General features: G+C 41.1%; 1 protein-coding gene across 1 annotated transcript; it reads right to left on the bottom strand.

Moving 5' to 3' along the window:
- Positions 1-9,529: 9,529 nt before the first annotated feature.
- On the bottom strand, positions 9,530-16,537 carry tas1r2.2 (taste receptor, type 1, member 2, tandem duplicate 2). Its single transcript, XM_086042669.1, has 6 exons — positions 16,287-16,537; positions 15,656-15,962; positions 12,808-13,533; positions 12,282-12,488; positions 11,972-12,092; positions 9,530-10,894 (listed from the first exon to the last, which is right to left on the bottom strand). Exons 1-6 carry the CDS (start codon positions 16,469-16,471, stop codon positions 9,966-9,968), a joined length of 2,475 nt encoding a protein of 824 aa, XP_085898795.1. The 5' UTR covers positions 16,472-16,537; the 3' UTR covers positions 9,530-9,965.
- Between the last annotated feature and the right edge of the window lie 282 nt (positions 16,538-16,819).

Raw genomic sequence — 16,819 nt, 5'->3', positions numbered from 1 at the left:
ACCTTTTTGAGACAATATTTGTGGGTACGCAGAAAATAGTTTCTATTGTAAAAGGGACTTTGGGCTAGCGAACTCTGCTATTCATCGGCTATTGAGCGTCATGACTTTTTGTCTTGACACCAGGCTAGCTGGAGGGGGTTGCGGGTGTACTTGGTTTAGGGGGGCACCGAGGAGAATTGTGGGCCGCCCCTTTTCCTCGGTCCCCCGCCTCGCGATTCTCCACACTGCTCCCTGAAAGGAGAGCTGGCTTGGGAAAGTGGACTCACTGCGGCCCATTGCGCATCTTTTACGCACGTAAAAAGCTGCTTTTGAAAATATAAATGAGTACTTCTTGAACATTTGGGACACGGCGTGGCCCACTCTGAGCAGGGGCCCGAAGACGTTTTGGAAAAGGGAGGGGGAGGTTTTAGATTGCGCCTTATGAGGGTCACGCGGCATGTCAGTGAACGCTCGATGCAGTTCCATAAAGAATAAGAAAAGGGGGGCGGAGGGTTGGAGGTGCATGCATCAAATATTTGCCTTGTTTTCCAAGGTGAAACGCACTTTCCACCTTTATTCTTTGAATATTCAAGCGTAGTTAATGTAATGTCGCCGCCCACGAGTGAGCTTATCATATTAGACAGAAGTGTCCCTCGCGAGTTTGTAGGAAGGATCACGGTGAGGGTAAATTTACACTGAAAAAAAAAATGTTTTGCGTCAATTACTCAATTTTATTTTTTCAAGTGGTTGCACGAAATGCTGTATAATCATCTGAATTCAGATATATTTTTATGTAGACTATACATCTAAAAAAATATATATATATGGATCCAGAAAATATTATTTTGTGCGACCACCTGACCAAATATACTTGAGTAAATTCTATAATTTTTTCAGTATACGTGTTCACAAAGTTTTGATTACTAGACTAAAAATGTCAAGGTGCTATATTTTATTCTTTGCATACCCCGCCTTGAGGCAACATAACCAATATACAAATTTCCAGTGAAAAACTGCCCCAGTCATTGTCCTGCTCTTTTAACCTGTGCCTTCCTGGCCCCTATAACCCAAGTGTTTGCCATATATGTTTGTTTTTTCTTTAAGTTTTGATTCATGATGGATAAGCCTATATATTGTTATACCTATTCGTGCTGTATTTCGAAGGAAAAAATGGGATGCTCATTTATGACCTCACGTATTATAATTTGATAATAATAATAATAATAATAATAATAATAATAATAATAATAATAATAATAATAATAAACAACGTGTATCTTCAGTCAAAGTCAAGTGAAACACCTTCACTGCAATTTTATTTGTCAATTTGTGGTAGTTACAATTTTTGACAGCATTACTATATCTTTCAGAAAATGTCAAAATGCTCCCCAATATTTTTCTTTATGCATAAGAGTATACCATCCGAAGCTTGTTTTACTCACTCAACGTGAATAATAATTTTGCTCTTGACGGATACAAATTTGTGAGTTGTTATTTTATTAAACGTCACAACATGCTATCTCCATGGCTGCCAATCACATTCGGATGACTATATTGTCACGTCTACGTCACGGCTATGTAAATGGCGCGTGTCCTACTTCGTGTCAAAACACACACACGCACACGCACACAATAAAGCCCCTCAACACTAATTGCGTAAAATCCACCGAATAATTGCAGGACACTAATGTAATGCAATAGTGATGCGCGTAATCGGTATGAAATCTGGCAAAGGTGCTGCGCTCCAAGGCCGCTCTGTGGTGTCTTTTGTCCTCTTTCCACGTCACATTAGTGAAGTTTTCACGCTTGCTTTGGACACGGCACCGTGGCGAGGTTCCTCGGAGTCACAGAAGAGACATGGCCGCGCTTATTATTCGCTATAATTCCAATTAGTGTTGCCTCTCCTTTCAGCAACAAAACAAGAATGGAGTGCTTCTATTAAAATAACATGCAGGGAATGGAAGCGAATGGAAGGGAAGGGACGAGGCCAAGCTTTCAAAGTGTTCCCCATGCACCCCACTTCAAAGTCTCCATGTCAACATCTATCCATGAGAATGGCGCAACGGGAGAATGCATGTGCCATTAAACGACAAGTTAAGTGTATGTTTATAAAAAGGACGCAGCTCTCGCGCCACTTTCAGCCTTTGAGCCTCGGGTCATACATTAACCCTTTGGGGCCTTTGTCGTGGAGCTGTGCCGACGGGGGCTCTGAAGGAGCTGCTGTAAGAATTGGACTATTGAAGGACTTGTTAGCAGCAATTAGTGAAGCAATTATGCTATTACTGCAATAAACTATATGCTCTTCTGGGGAGCAAAGTGGCGCATTTGCAAATCAATGGTTAGACAAAGTGCCTGCAATCGACACTCCAATGCAGATGTTCCGTTTACATGTCTCATTCACCTCAAGGAAAAGCTGCAATTTTTATAATTTACTGTCTTTATTTTTTCTTAACATGTAATGTATTGTAATGTGATAGTTACAAAAGCAAAAGAGGACTAGGCTAATAATAAGTGATGTAGGATGTCTCAATGTACATTTTGACTTCCTACTTTGTCCCTCGCAAGACATGTTTGGCACAGTATTTACGCCGGATGCCCTTCCTTATGCAAGCCACCCACGACGGTGGCTGGGAAATGGGAAATAGCTTAAAGGCTGGATGCTACCGTTCACCCTGACTGGGACTTGTTCCCCGTTCCCCGTTCCCAAAGTCAGCAGTTCTACCCAACTGAGCCACCCGGCTGCCAATGTAACACTGTACAGTATGACAGGCCTCTTTGGTGACCTCATTAGGTGACAAGCTAGGCATTTGCGTCACTGTGATCTTAACTCCTGACCCGGCATCTTCCTAACCATCTGCACCCTTGAACTACTTACCAGTTGAAACCAGACCGTGATGTGACACATTGTCACTTGGGTCCTCATAAATCTTCCCATTCCGCTTGATTTGCACGGGCGCCTAGGCACACATTGTGAAGGCAGCAGTCTCAATCCTGGCCTTTAAATTAGACAGAGGTTTTAAACTGGACCGACAAATTTGTGCTGTAGTCAAGACTGTCTTTTTTCACCTTAGTCAGGTTGGACGGGTGAGGCAGGCCTTTTCTTACACAGCAGCATTTTGGATGAGTAATCTATGTCTTATTTCATGGGTTAGGTCAATCCACTTTACTTTGGAGTCAACCAGCATTCCCTCAAACATTTCCATTGGTTCAAACTGCTTCCGCTCGCCTCTTAACTGGAACAAGTGAGAGGGAGCACATAAATCCTATTCTGACTTCACTCCATTGACTGCTGGCACACCATAGGGTTAATTCATTTTAAGATTCTGCTATTTGTTTTCAAATCTCAAAATGGTCTCACCCCACCTTACCTCTCTGAGCTGCTTCTTCCCTGCACTCCTGCCTAGTGACCAGCTGCTCTTGGAGGTATTGAAGTCCAAGCAGAAGCTCAGAGGGCATTTTTCTGTTGCTGGTCCCAATTGCAAACTATGACCTCCCGATGCACATTGGACAAGCCCCTTCCCTGTCTATTTTTCAAACAGCCCTAAAAGAGAAAGTCAACCAAAACATTTTTTTCAACATGTTCTATGTAGGCCCACTAATTAAAATAAGGCATTCTGATAAGTATTGCGTTTACCCGTTTTCAGCCATCTCTGGAGGTGGCCATTTTGTCACTTCTGTCGACTGAAAATGACATCACAACTGCTCAGGGCTCAAGTAACGACCAATCACAGCTCACATGTTTTCCGATGCTGAGCTGTGATTGGTCGTTACCTAAGCCCTGAGCAGTTGTGATGTCATTTTCAGTGACTTAACTCATAGTCCACAAACGCAATATTAATCAGGATGCCGTGTTTCGACTAGTGGGCCTGCTGGGAACATATTCTTGAAAAAAATGTGTTTGGTTGACTTCCTCTTACAAGGCCATTTTTCTTTCTTGGTGATCAGCAACACATGCGACTTGAACCTTTAATTTGTCGTCTTATTTGTTTTTATCATTTTTAAAATGCTATGTTCAACTGTCTTGTGCGTTTGATTTTTATGTATGTACAGCGCTTTTTCTCAGTTGTTTTTAGAGTATTTTATACAAATACAATCAAGTGGAGTTGAGCTCTTGCGGGTCAGGGAGAGAGGTTGACATAATGTATGGCATCTATTACATATCCATCCATCCATCCATCCACCCATCCATCCATCCATCCATCCATCCATCCATCCATCCATCCATCCATCCATCCATCCAGTTGGGTACACTAGCACCATTGCCATGAGGATTTTTTTTTTTTTTTTACCCTTTCTTTCCTTGCCATGCTTGCATGCGTATACGAAGCGTCCCATATATGTGGCCTGTGTCTTAAAACATGCAGACAAGGGCAGGCCCACGATTTGGCACAGCGGGAGCGGAGCAAATCGATTTGCCGCTTCCATTCAGGTGCACTTGAGTCTGCGCTGGTGTGACCAAAGGGCTTTTGTTGTGAGCAACAAGTGCACAAAACGGAGCAGGTATACATCAACAGGTGCATGCAGCAGAATTGATATATATATGTATATATATGTGCGTATATATTACAATTTTCGAGAAAGGATTTGGGGCACAGCCACGCGACAGTAGCTCTGATCAAACATCAAACAGAAAGCATCATGAATTTCTATGGACTGATCCTAGGGTTATTTAAAGGGTTCTCCCTTTGCTTTGGGCGCACAAAGGCTGCTGTTCGCCTGTGTGTGCAGGGGCGAGCGCATGAAAGGAGCAGAGGTGCACATTAACATCGCTTAAGGTTCTCACATGGCCCCAAATGAACTGACTGCAAAGTAACTTTATAACTCGCTGGAGGATGAAGCCTTTGTGCGCGCCTCGAGTGAAAGACAAGAGGGAGAGAAAAGGGAGAGACGGAGGGAGGGGGTGCCATTGTTAAACACTAAAGCGCATGGGTATTGATGCGCCTTGAATTGCAAAACATCTGCCATTTACTTGGAACCACTTGAGCGGGATTTGAATTAACATAAAGCAGCCTTTTAGTGCACTGTCTTCGTAAAACAACAATGAGTGGGACGGAATCTGCACGCGCTTTTAGCCTCATATGCACCAGCAGGAAAAAAAAAACGCTCACGTTTATCTATAGTTGCTGGCACACCTCGTGAAAATATGGGTCGTCTTTTGACGTATGTTCTGTTTGTTGGATTTATGACTGTGATTGGCTTTTCTGTTAAACCCCAGTTATTTTTAAACTAGGACTCGTAGACTAAAAATAGCAAAATAGAGAGAAACATGATGTGGTTGTTTTAAAGGGATGTAAAGCACTTCTAATAGTCCATCCTCACATCAGCATCACTTGCGGGATCAATCTTGAATTTAGGGATGCCATTTTTTTCTCCTCCACACAAATCCCACATGGCCGCGACCTAAGTGTCTTATTGTTTAGTTTAAGGACCAGTTGCCAGCCAAGGATTTCCCAGGGTTTCCCCTTTATCCGGCCAAAGTGGAAAATTGAAAGGTACAACTGAAAAGACACATGGGCGTTCCTGCGATTTTCCTCGCTCCTTATGCTATCTTTGGGACACACAAATGTGTTGCAGCAGAATTGCTGTGTCTTGAGCAAAATGTCTAATCAAGAACAATGCGCATGCAACGTGGACAGGAAAAAAATGTTACAGCAATGTGCGTCATATACACGAAGGAGTACTGTTATTTTTATTCATTTGTTTATGATTATTTAGGAACATGTTCGATGTATGGTGAGATTTTTTTTTTTTAAATTAACCCTACGATGGGTTTTAGGATCTCACCTGCACAATTTCCTCCAATGCTAGAGGTTATATTGTTTTGTTGTTTATGTGCAAATAAATCAAATGCAAATACAACTGTGAGAGTAAAGCATATTAAGAGTCACCCAATTTAATAAAATATTAATAGATTTCCCAAATATCAAATGAAATATGAAAAAAAATGCAAGGATATAGCAAGAATACTGCAATAAAAAAATATATAATACCGAGGAAAAAGATAAGATCAAATATGTACAGTAAACTCTCCCTCAACAATATAAAGCATGAAGCACTGCAAAAGTCAATTGTAAAAATAAAGCTGTATATTCTGAGATAAAATATGGTTTGCACTGATAAAGGTGGAATATAAAGGTGAAACATTGCGTGAATAAACCACAAGAAGACGCTCAGAGATCAAACGTGCTCTTTCACCTGTGTCACCCAACAATATTATTGTCCAAAAACCATGTGGACTGGTAGAAAATCAAAGATTGGAATAAAACATGTTTTAATGTGTTAATAATAGTATATAAATCGGATGCATTGTTGTTATTATTAATCATACGAGAATAAATGCATCATTTATGAGAATGAGAAATTGTGAGAATAAAATTGGAAACAAACGGACTTTGTGCAAAAAACTGCAACTGTTGCACAAATTCCACATGTACTAAAAATTATTACAAACTTTTTATTAATGTGAATGCTTTCTTTTTGTTGTTGTTGTTCTGTCACCTCTCTGTAGCCACCAAAGCGTTCCCGCTGAGTTAGCAATGTGCGCGGCGAATGGAAGTCGGAAATTGGTATGAAATCGTCAATTTGTTGGTGTCAGCATTGAGCTGCTGCCCCGCGGCGCCATATGCCATGCTAAGTGGCACCATTTAGCGATTCGTTCCTCATTTCACGGTTCATCCTCCCCGTCCTGCAGCGGTGAATAGCCGCAAGAAAATGTCAATTAAGCGCCAGAAATGCTCACATACCCCCGATGGATTTGAAAGCCTTTCCGCTCCCCCGACCCCCGAGTGCGTGCAAGCTACACCTTCAAGGCATCAGGGATTGCATGCAATGTATATTACTATTTTATTGTTGTTTACAAGTTTACTTCACACACGTGTAGAGTAGCTCTTTACACACCAATGCAAAGTTGATGGATGCCAGCGTTTCGAGCAAACAAAAAACAAAAATAGTTCATTTGAAAAGTTTGGCATGTATGCTAATAGGAATCACATGCAATACAATAAAGATATATTATTAAGATACTTGTATAGCTACATTACCATATGTCCCATGCAGTAAGGCCTTAAGGTTAATGGCTGTAGTGGCGTGTATATAAGTGTATAAATATGTACAATATAATAAGTGTATATAAGTGCACTGCATGTGGCAACTGTTTCTAATATTTAGACCATGCGGGCAAAGAATATAACAACTCACCGTAGCATACTTCTACATCACGATATCAATAATATACACCACCTTTAACACCTCCAGCAGCGTTAAAGTGGAAAGTCAACTTAAACATTTTCTTTACAAGAATATGTTCAATGCAGGCCCACTCGTAATTGGCATTCTGATTAATATTGCGTCTGTGGAAAAAGAGTTAAGCAGTAAAATCCACCCGTTTTTTTCCATCTCAAGGCCATTTTGCCACTTGATGTCAACTGAAAATGACATCACAGTTGCTAAGGGATAACGACCAACGTGATTGGTCGTTACCTGAGTCTGGAGCAACTGTGATGTAATTTTCAGTAGACAGAAGTAACAAAATGGCCGCCCCCGGAGATAGCTAAAAACGGGTGGATTTTGCTGCTTAACTCTTATTCCACAAACACAATATTATAATCAGAATGCATGTTTCAATTAGTGGGTCTGCATAGAACATATTCTTGTAAAGAATTTGGGGGGCGGTGGGGTAGACTTCCTCTTTAACCAAAAATGAACATTATAATCCATAAAGGCATATTTATTTATGTATTCTTTTCATTGTTCTCGGTACTGTGGTGTGGTCTGTAAAAGAATGTGCGGGTGTGACTAATATTTTGGTTACTGTTTTCGCACAATAAAACCCTTCTCAATGTGTACTGTACTGTAATTTGGACACTTGATGAGTACTCTAATATGTTTGCTTGCTTCTTATTAAAATAACCGTTAAAATGCACCCCATGTCCATTCTCTGAACTGCTTATCCTCACTTGGGTCGTGGGCGTGCTGGAGCCTACCAGCTGTCATCGGGCGAGAGGCGGGGTACAACCTGAACTGGTCACCAGCCAACTGTGGGGCACACACAGACAACCATTCAAATCAAGAGTTTTCAAAAGAAAGCAGTGTACCGGAGAATAGTCATGCAGGGACGGGGAGAACATCTATATTGCACACAGAATGGGTGGAGTCCAGATTCGAATCTACGACCTGACAATTGTGAGGCGGACGTGCTAACGTTATCCAACGCGGTCAAAATCGGTTGAAGTCTAAATTGGGGAAGATGTAGTGCAATAGTGCCACCTAGTGGTGATTTTCTTCTTTATTTATTTTTAAGTTGAAGAGGGAAAAACATATGGTAATGATGCCAACTGTCTTACTCCAACGTACTTCTGCGAAACTAGCTGTACTTACTATAACTGAGAGTAATTGCTTGGATGTTTGTGGATATTGTAATCATGTTTGCTAAAGTTCAGGGGACTATCTGGAGGGACGTCATAGAATTTCCATTAGTGTGTTTTCATTCATTTCGATGTAATTAAGTTCCATGATTGCATTTCATTGCAAAACCCATGTAATTATTTTATGGTGTCGTCTGCAGCTTCAATGATCTTTACCTTTATGCACCACATGACTATATGAGACGTGATTAAAGCAGAGATTAAGGTTTACGTTTTGTGTTATAATTCTAAATTTTTCTCAGTCAATTGAGTGCCTGATGTTTCCTGCCAGTTGCCGTCTCCAAATTCGGTGCTTCCTCTTTGAAAATGCTGTGCGATGCCTTCCCTTTATTTGTCTCACCTGAGCCTTCTCAAAGATGTGAGCCCCTGAAAAATGTACTGTATGGAGCCACGACACTGCCATGAAGTTTTGGCACTGGAAACAATTATCGGCAGTTTGTATTCACACCGAAAAAGACACAATTGAAAAAAAAAAAAAGAAATAAATAAAGATTTGACTTGAATCATTTTGATATTATTCTGTTTTCCAATGTCAGTCTTCAATATTTTAGATGAGAAACGGCTGGAAATGTGAATTCTTTAAAAACGGGTAAAAATACCAAATCTGAAAAATCTCCCAAAATGCATTTTCCTCAAATTTACACATACACCGTAAGAACTTTTGTAAAAGTCTATGAGCATGAGAGGGGAGGGGCAGAACTGGAAATGATCATGATAGATGATAAAGCGGAAGTCAAGTCAAAATTTGTATTTTCATTAATGAAATTCTATGTGCCTCCACTAGTCTAAAGATGATATCCTGATTCATATTGGGTTAGTGGAATAAGAATCAAGCAGACGAATCTGCCCGTTTTCAGCCATCCACTGACAGCTGACAGTTCACGCAGCACCGTCCCCTGCTGTTGACTGAAATTGATGTCACATGTTTTCTGTATTCCTGAATGACAAATGCAACATTTTAGTGTAACCTCTTAAATGAAAGCCAAAAGTCTATACACTGAATCACATTTTGGTTATTTTATTTGAAAGCCATTGTAGAAGTTAAGCCAAAATGCTAAAAACAATGTCACCGAATACCAGAGCTGCATGGGCATCGTCTAACCGTCACTGTGTTCCGTCCTGCATATTTAATCGACCCATGTGGCCCCAGTCGAGTCCGAGTCAGCCACGCCGAGAATGGACTTAACCTGGACCACGTCAGAGGCAGGTGCGGCACTCCTGACACGCGGCCGAAATAGGAAAATCAGTGTTGTGTACCTCCAACAGACGCAATGACACGTGCTTCATCTTGTTTTAATTTCACTATTCACCATGCTGTGTCAGTTGTTTTTGTTTGATATTTTTCTTTGTTCGGCGGCGCCTGGGTGTGACGTGAAAATTACGCTCTCGACGCCGATTGGCTGTCTGCGACGAGGGATGGACCGGGACCACGTGTGTCGATTAAATACGCAAGACGGAACGCGGTGGCGGTTAGGCGATGCCCAGTTCTGCTGAATACTTCCGGACCTACCGTAATAGTTTCAAATGAATAAATAGGATGGTGATGGTAGTAACCGCTGTAGGCTACTGGCTAATTGTTTTGGTGTAATTCTGGATTATGCCTTGGAAGTACTGTGGTGTGTTTTTGTGGGGTTGAAATATGATGATGTAACATTTTGGCAGGAAATACCACAAGGAGAAGGAGTAGAGGCTGGAGAGCACTGCCAGCGCATTCAGGCTTTGGACGAACTTGCCCCTATAAAGCAGAGAAATAGTCACAAAAACGATCCAGGTGAGGATCAGCAGGAGCAAGCAAAAGGTTATCGCTTTGGCCTCGTTGTAATTTTTGGGGAGGTCCTTCCCCATGTAGGAGAAAATGAAGCAGAGGGTGCACAAAAACACTAGCAAAAACGACGGACCGGTGGCCGCCTTGGTGCTGATTTCACAGCTCAGTATGATTTTGTCTGGAGCCCATGTCGTCTCATTGTGCGGCTTGGGCGTGGCAATCCAAAAGCCAATTAAATTCAGCACGCATTGCGTTACAAACGTCCCCGTGATGACCAGCCACTGACCGCGATATTTCATCCACCAACTGTGTAGTTTGGGGAACTTGGCGGCCATTTTGAAAATGCAAACAATCTGGAAAGCGCGCACCACAAAACACGCGAGGCACAAGGAGAAAAGCAACGAAAAGGGCACAAATTGTAAGACACACGACACAAGGGAGGGCTTTCCAAAAAAAAAGACAATACTCAGGCTGCTCAGACTGAGGCAGCCCAAAATGAGGAAGCACATGTGGCCGCCAGCGGACCTGACAACTGGCGTGTTGTAGTTGAGGGCAAAGATAACGCACATGGTGACCCCCAGGCCCAGCAAGAGCAAGGTGGCCCCAATGATTAATATAGCGGTGCTGTCCTCAAACGAGACGTACTCCACTTGTCGCAGGGTGCAAGACGTGCTGGCTTCGGACGACCACTCCGTCTCCTTACACTCCACACACTTGTATGCATCCTCTGTGGGGTACACAAAACCAGGCAATACTTGGTAAGTCGCTTGAGAGTCGGCATGGTTAGCATTAGCTTGAAAAGCTTTCGGGAGTTTTCAAGTTATGGTTTCAACACGGGGTTAGGGTTTCAAATTGGGCTTTAAAGGCAAAGTTAAGGTTTTACACAAAGGTTATGGGTTCCATTTAGCTTTTCTAGCAAGGCATAGTTTTGCTTGCTCCTAATTTGTACTTTTCCATCCTTTTTTTATTATTACTTGCAACATAGAGGGAATAAAAGTCTGACCCTCTTGTATGCTAAATGTCAATTACAAAATTATTCATTTATTATTTTCATTATTATGCTTTATGTTTTATGTACAGCACTTTTTAAAGTGCTTTAGTAAAAAAAAAAAAACTCTAAATAAAGTTGCAATACGTCTGATTCAAAGAGGTGCAAGAGCTGTTGCATGAGAAAAAGCACAGGGAAACAATCAAAGGGGGAAGTTTTCAAACTGCTAGCAATATTTGAATGCAGCGTCATTTCACCCGCCTCCCCCATGTCGCTGACCACAGCCAGGCTCCTCTGTGACGTGACAGTTTGAGGCTGCTTGGTGTGCCGCAAGCCTAAATTATCATAATGTGTAAAATAATGTTAATGATATGATAGGTTAATGATTACTATTGGCTTACTTCTTTTTACACCTCTATGACCGTTAAGAATGTTCAAAATACATTTACAGCACAGTTAATAAAGGTTTTATGACGGCAACAGTTGGAAGAGATTTTATTTATATTTCCTTTAACTCATACATTCAACATTTTTCTGTAAATGCAAGTAAATCGTTGGTCGACAACAATTCCTGAAAGGATTATGTTGGACCTTTGAGGTTCCACTGTCTACATTGGTAGTTGATGCCTCACTAATAGAACCCTGTAACTTCTTCCAGCCAATCGGATAGGAACAATAATTATTATAATGCTAAATGAAAGACAGAATATCACGAAAATTAAATTGTATATTGCATTGCAACATTACAATATCATGAAAAAGGATGTAATGCACTGGAATAATGACATTTATGTTCCTTTGTTCAGACCTACTTACGTGTGATGTTGATATAGGTTCCATTAGGACATTCCTCGCAGTTGAAGCAACACTTGTGAATTCCGTCTTGCTTCTTTGCAAATCCAACAGGACATTTGTGAGAGCATCGTGATGTTGGCACCTGCACATCATAAACATGAGCAAAAGGAAACGTGTTTAATTCAGTGATTCCCGTTTCAAGGCCAGGTTGATTCGAACTGTGGCCCTCTCAGCTAAATAAGCAAAACAGGTGATGCGAAAAATAAAAAATACACTTAAAAAAACACCAACAACAGTATGAAATCTGATTAGAAATTAAGAAATCACCTACCTTCCAGTTTCCATGCCAGTGAATTTTAGTCTCATCGATGGCAAAGGTGACTGAGGAATGAAATTCATAAAATCCAATCTCCTCTATATCGCCACTCTTGTTCCAGAAAACAATGGAATAAGATCCAAAAATGGGGTCCCCGTGCTCATCGAAATGAATGTGCTGGTTCAGCAGTGTGAAGTTTGACTTCTTCAGCTCCACCAGAACCTCAAAGGGGGAACATCAAGTCACATACAGCATGTGCACTTCATTTCATATAAGCGTTTATGCTGCTGGCTACTAAATTGTTGAAAATGTAATCGTGAAATTAAAAAAAAAAAAAAAAAAAAAAAGTTGTAGTATCTTATTAAGGATCTCGATACATTGCTGATTCATCTTTACATTTGACTACCATTTAATTACCAAGAAAGTATCTTTACTGGGTATGTATATTAAATCTTCACTTACACATGATAATATCAAAAGATTATCCAAGAATTATTATGACTGTGAACAATTCAAATTGTTTGAATAAAAAGCCACTCACGTTGTGTGGAAAGACTGAAATATTCCCTTGACACGTGTGCGTGTCACACTGCAAGACATTGTGTAAGGCGTGAGCAACGGCGTATACGGCCGAGTACACTGAAAAAGAGTAGGACGGGTCCATCGATATGATCTCCTGTGCACTCAGAGTAGAGCAGTTGCAAATCTGATTGCAAAACTGAAGCTCCTCTGCATCATCGCAATGACCTTTGCTTTGGGAAGCGAGGAGAAATTCTGTGAAACCAGGTATTGTCAACACGGGCTGAGACACGCCCAGCACAGTTCCAATTTTTTGGATGCCTTTTATCTTGGGCAGCTTCTCACTTAAGGACCAGGTGTCGACCGCTAGCCACACCTTGTTTGTGACGCCCAACTGTATCGCTGATTCGATTAGAGCCTCGGAGAGCATTTTGGGTGCAAAAACCACGATGGTTTTTACCCTCAATACTTCAATATGTTGGAACATTTCAGAGTAATTTGTGTTTTGCCGGAGATCCATGGTAAGGGCCAGACAAATGTCAGTATCTCGAATCATCTTCCTGAAGAGTGCCAGGCCGTCATTGCCGTAAGCATCATTGCTGTTAAGGAAGGCCACCCATTCCCAACTGAAGTGCGTCATGATGGCTACAATCACTTTCACGCTGTCTTGGTTGGAATGCACGGTGCGCAGGAAAGATGAAAATTTCGCTTTTTCTGAAAAGGCAGAGCTGGCAGCTCCGTAGCTGACCTGTTAAAGGGGTAACAGAGGGGTCGTCAGTTTTCAGTTACCATAAATTAGCACACAGCGTGAACTTCAAAAAAAAAAAAAGGGATTTCTGAACTGCAGTAGTCCTGTACTTCTTTAAGATAGCCTACGAAGGATCATTGTTCTGTCGCCATATTCATTGTGTGAATGCTGAAAATGTTAAGAATTTAACATTCAATTCTAAGTAAAGCTATTTATAGTGCAAATGCGAAGATTCAAGCATCCACATCAATTATGAAAAAGTACCATAATTACAATGTCCCAAAAGTCACTACAGTATACACTTTCTTTATTCTATTTAAGTTCAAGTATCATTCAAAGAGACGTGAGGCCATTAGCATTTAACAGCTTCACATGCCCATCACTCGCCAGTTGACATTGAAGCAATGTTGCAAAATGGCTGCCTGGCAGCAACCTTTTCTGTCCCTAACTGCAGTTTAGTGCCAGTTTACTACATAGATTGATAAAATTTTACCCGTACCGACTTGAGGCAATTAGGCATCTTTATCGCCCTCTTGAAGCCATTGCACAACCTTAAAGTGGAAGTCAACCTAAAAATGTTCTAAACAAGAATATGTTCTATGCAGACCCACTAGTGTAAACACAACATTCGGATTAATATTGCCTTTGTGGAATATGAGTTAAGTAGTAAAATCCATCCATTTTTGTCCATCTAAGGGGGCAGACATTTTGCCACTTGCTGTCGACTGAAAATGACATCCCAGTTGCTCAGGGCTCAAGTAATGACCAATCAAGATTGAGCTTCGGAAAGCAGGTGAGCCATTATTGGTTGTCACCTGAGACCTGAGCGACTGGGTTGTCATTGTCAGTCAACAGAACGAGGCAAAACGGCCACCCCGAGATGGATAAAACGGGTGGAATTTGCTGCTTAATTCATATTCCGCAAAGGCAATATTAATCTGAATGCTAGTGGGGGCGCATAGAACATATTATTGTAAAGAACATTTTTGCGTTGACTTCCCTGCCAACAACTATTTTAAGCTTCATCACTCCTAAGAAGTGGTTGAATCGGGCATTTGTGGATGCCGAGATGCAGTTCATCTCTCCAGAAAGACTTTCTGTGCTTTTGCGCAAACACCTGTTCCAGTAGTTCGCATTTTGATTAACTGTGTCATAGCATAACGTAATAGCAGACCATAAACTGTTTCCCAAAACACATCCTGTTTCAACTTAAGACACTTGTCATGGAAAGCACAACTAGTAGTGGTCTAACTAGTAGTAGGGTAGTACTAGTAGTAAAGATGTACTACGTAAGTACTACGCGTGTCTGGTGTGAGGTCTGTAAAGTTTCTCACACCGACACTGAGCTGCAGTCGTGGACATACAAACGTTTTGCAAGGCGGCGATTTTTCACTGCTGCTCCAATGTCAATTGGCGAGCTTTGGGCAAGGGAATGATGTGATGTGCTTACAAAACTGCAAAGCCCAAGATGAACAAATGATGTCTGAATGAAACCGGGAACAAAATGAAAAAAAAAACAGGAATATATCATAGTGACTTTTGGACACCATGTATACATCATTGATATTTCCATCTCTCAAAATTTCCGGAAGCAAAGAACAAAATGGATTGAAATGGAATCAGAGCTACTTGTTTAGCACACATTTTATCATGAGAAGATCAATGCGAGAAAAGCAAGACATTAGGGCCAGCAACCAATGCTCACAGTCGAGGGAGAGTTTGCATGGCTAGAAATGATTGTACTTGTTGATGGATGGATGTATTCACTAGCATTATATCCTGTAATTGATTTTTCCCTATGGAATATCAGCTAGGCAACTGAATTTCTCAGATTTCACTGACTTTTGTTGGGATATTAATTTTGAATGAAGGAACAGATCCTGCCAAACTGATAGTGTCAAATCAAAGCTAAAATTTGCTGCCCCGACGTTAAGGTAACTGAGGTAAAACCTCAGATCAGTAGTACATGCTTTTTGTCAACTGTCTGCCACTCAAAATTTCAATTCTCTCCAAATGTATATGCAGGGATCACAGTACAGTATGTGTACGTCTCCTTGAACTACACACGTTCTAGTTTGAACAACTAGTTCATAAACTATTTGAGCACAATAGTTGCAGTCACCAGTGGAATGAGATCCATCATGAAGAGTGGCGCAACAGTCAGCGCGTCGGTGCTTGTAAAAGGGCCCACCACTCCTATGACTTTGGAGGCTGCAGACAAATGCAGGTGTTCTTCGCTCCAAGGTCGGATCAGTCCGTTGGCTGAGATGAGGTCAAAAACACCAGGGAAATTCTTGGAAATTGAGCAGTGGTCAAATATCTTGTAGCCCAGGGACACATTGGGCAAGAGTTGAGTTGAGTTATTGATCTGCCCCACGGAAAATCTCATCATCTGAAACCGCCGATAACTTGACAGACTGAAGTCTTGACTGGAAGGAGAAATGAATTGGAATAAGATATAACAACATATATAATGGATTAAGACGTCATCAAAAATAACAAATATGATGCAGTACATGCTATAGACCACTGCTAACTACAAGCAAGCACAATAACAACCATGAACTGATTATCTCTGACATTGTTAATCAAGCTTAAATATTTTTGCAAAAGAACAATTTGGATTGAAATCTAGCGCACGTGTATTGAATAAAGTGTCTGGTGAGAGTAATTCTTGATTTTGATGTTATTAATGACATATTGTACACAAATACTATTGGTTCCACCTTTCTGCCAAATGTTTGGAGACTTACCTGGAGCAGTGAATGGCTTCTGGTCTCTCGTGGCTGACAGAGTTACTAGTGTGAATGTCAAAAAGTCCACCTATCAAATAATCTCCATTCAGGTTGAACTGAGAGTTGCACTGAGACCATGTGTGTAAAACATATCCCATCACATACAAAGAGACAAGAAAATGTCTCATTCTTTTGGCGACCATTGTCCAAGCCCGTGTAACGTCTCAGTATGATACTTGTCTGCTTCTAAGTAACATGATGCTTCTATTGGCAAAAGCCCCTATGAACATTTCCATGCACTTTGGAATGCATGATCAGAATTGGTATTAGCGTCTGTAAAGGAGGAGGGATTCACAAATCAGTATGCAAAAAGAATCTCAACTGGCTGTGAAGTCTCAGCGAACTCTGGTGAAAGCAATGTCAGCAGAAGCAAACAAAGTTCTCCATTGACTTTGGTCAAAAATGTAATTGCACAATGCTGAGTTTTTTTTTTTTTATCTAACTAAATATCACACTGGGCTGGAAACCGCAGTAGCAGCTGAAGTAAGATG

Source organism: Filicampus tigris, chromosome 1 (genome assembly GCF_054856515.1).
Source record: "Filicampus tigris isolate MCC_2025a chromosome 1, RoL_Ftig_1.0, whole genome shotgun sequence".
Lineage (NCBI taxonomy): Eukaryota > Metazoa > Chordata > Actinopteri > Syngnathiformes > Syngnathidae > Filicampus > Filicampus tigris.
The sequence above is the reverse complement of the archived record's forward strand: the minus strand, read 5'-3'. Positions and strand labels throughout refer to the sequence as shown.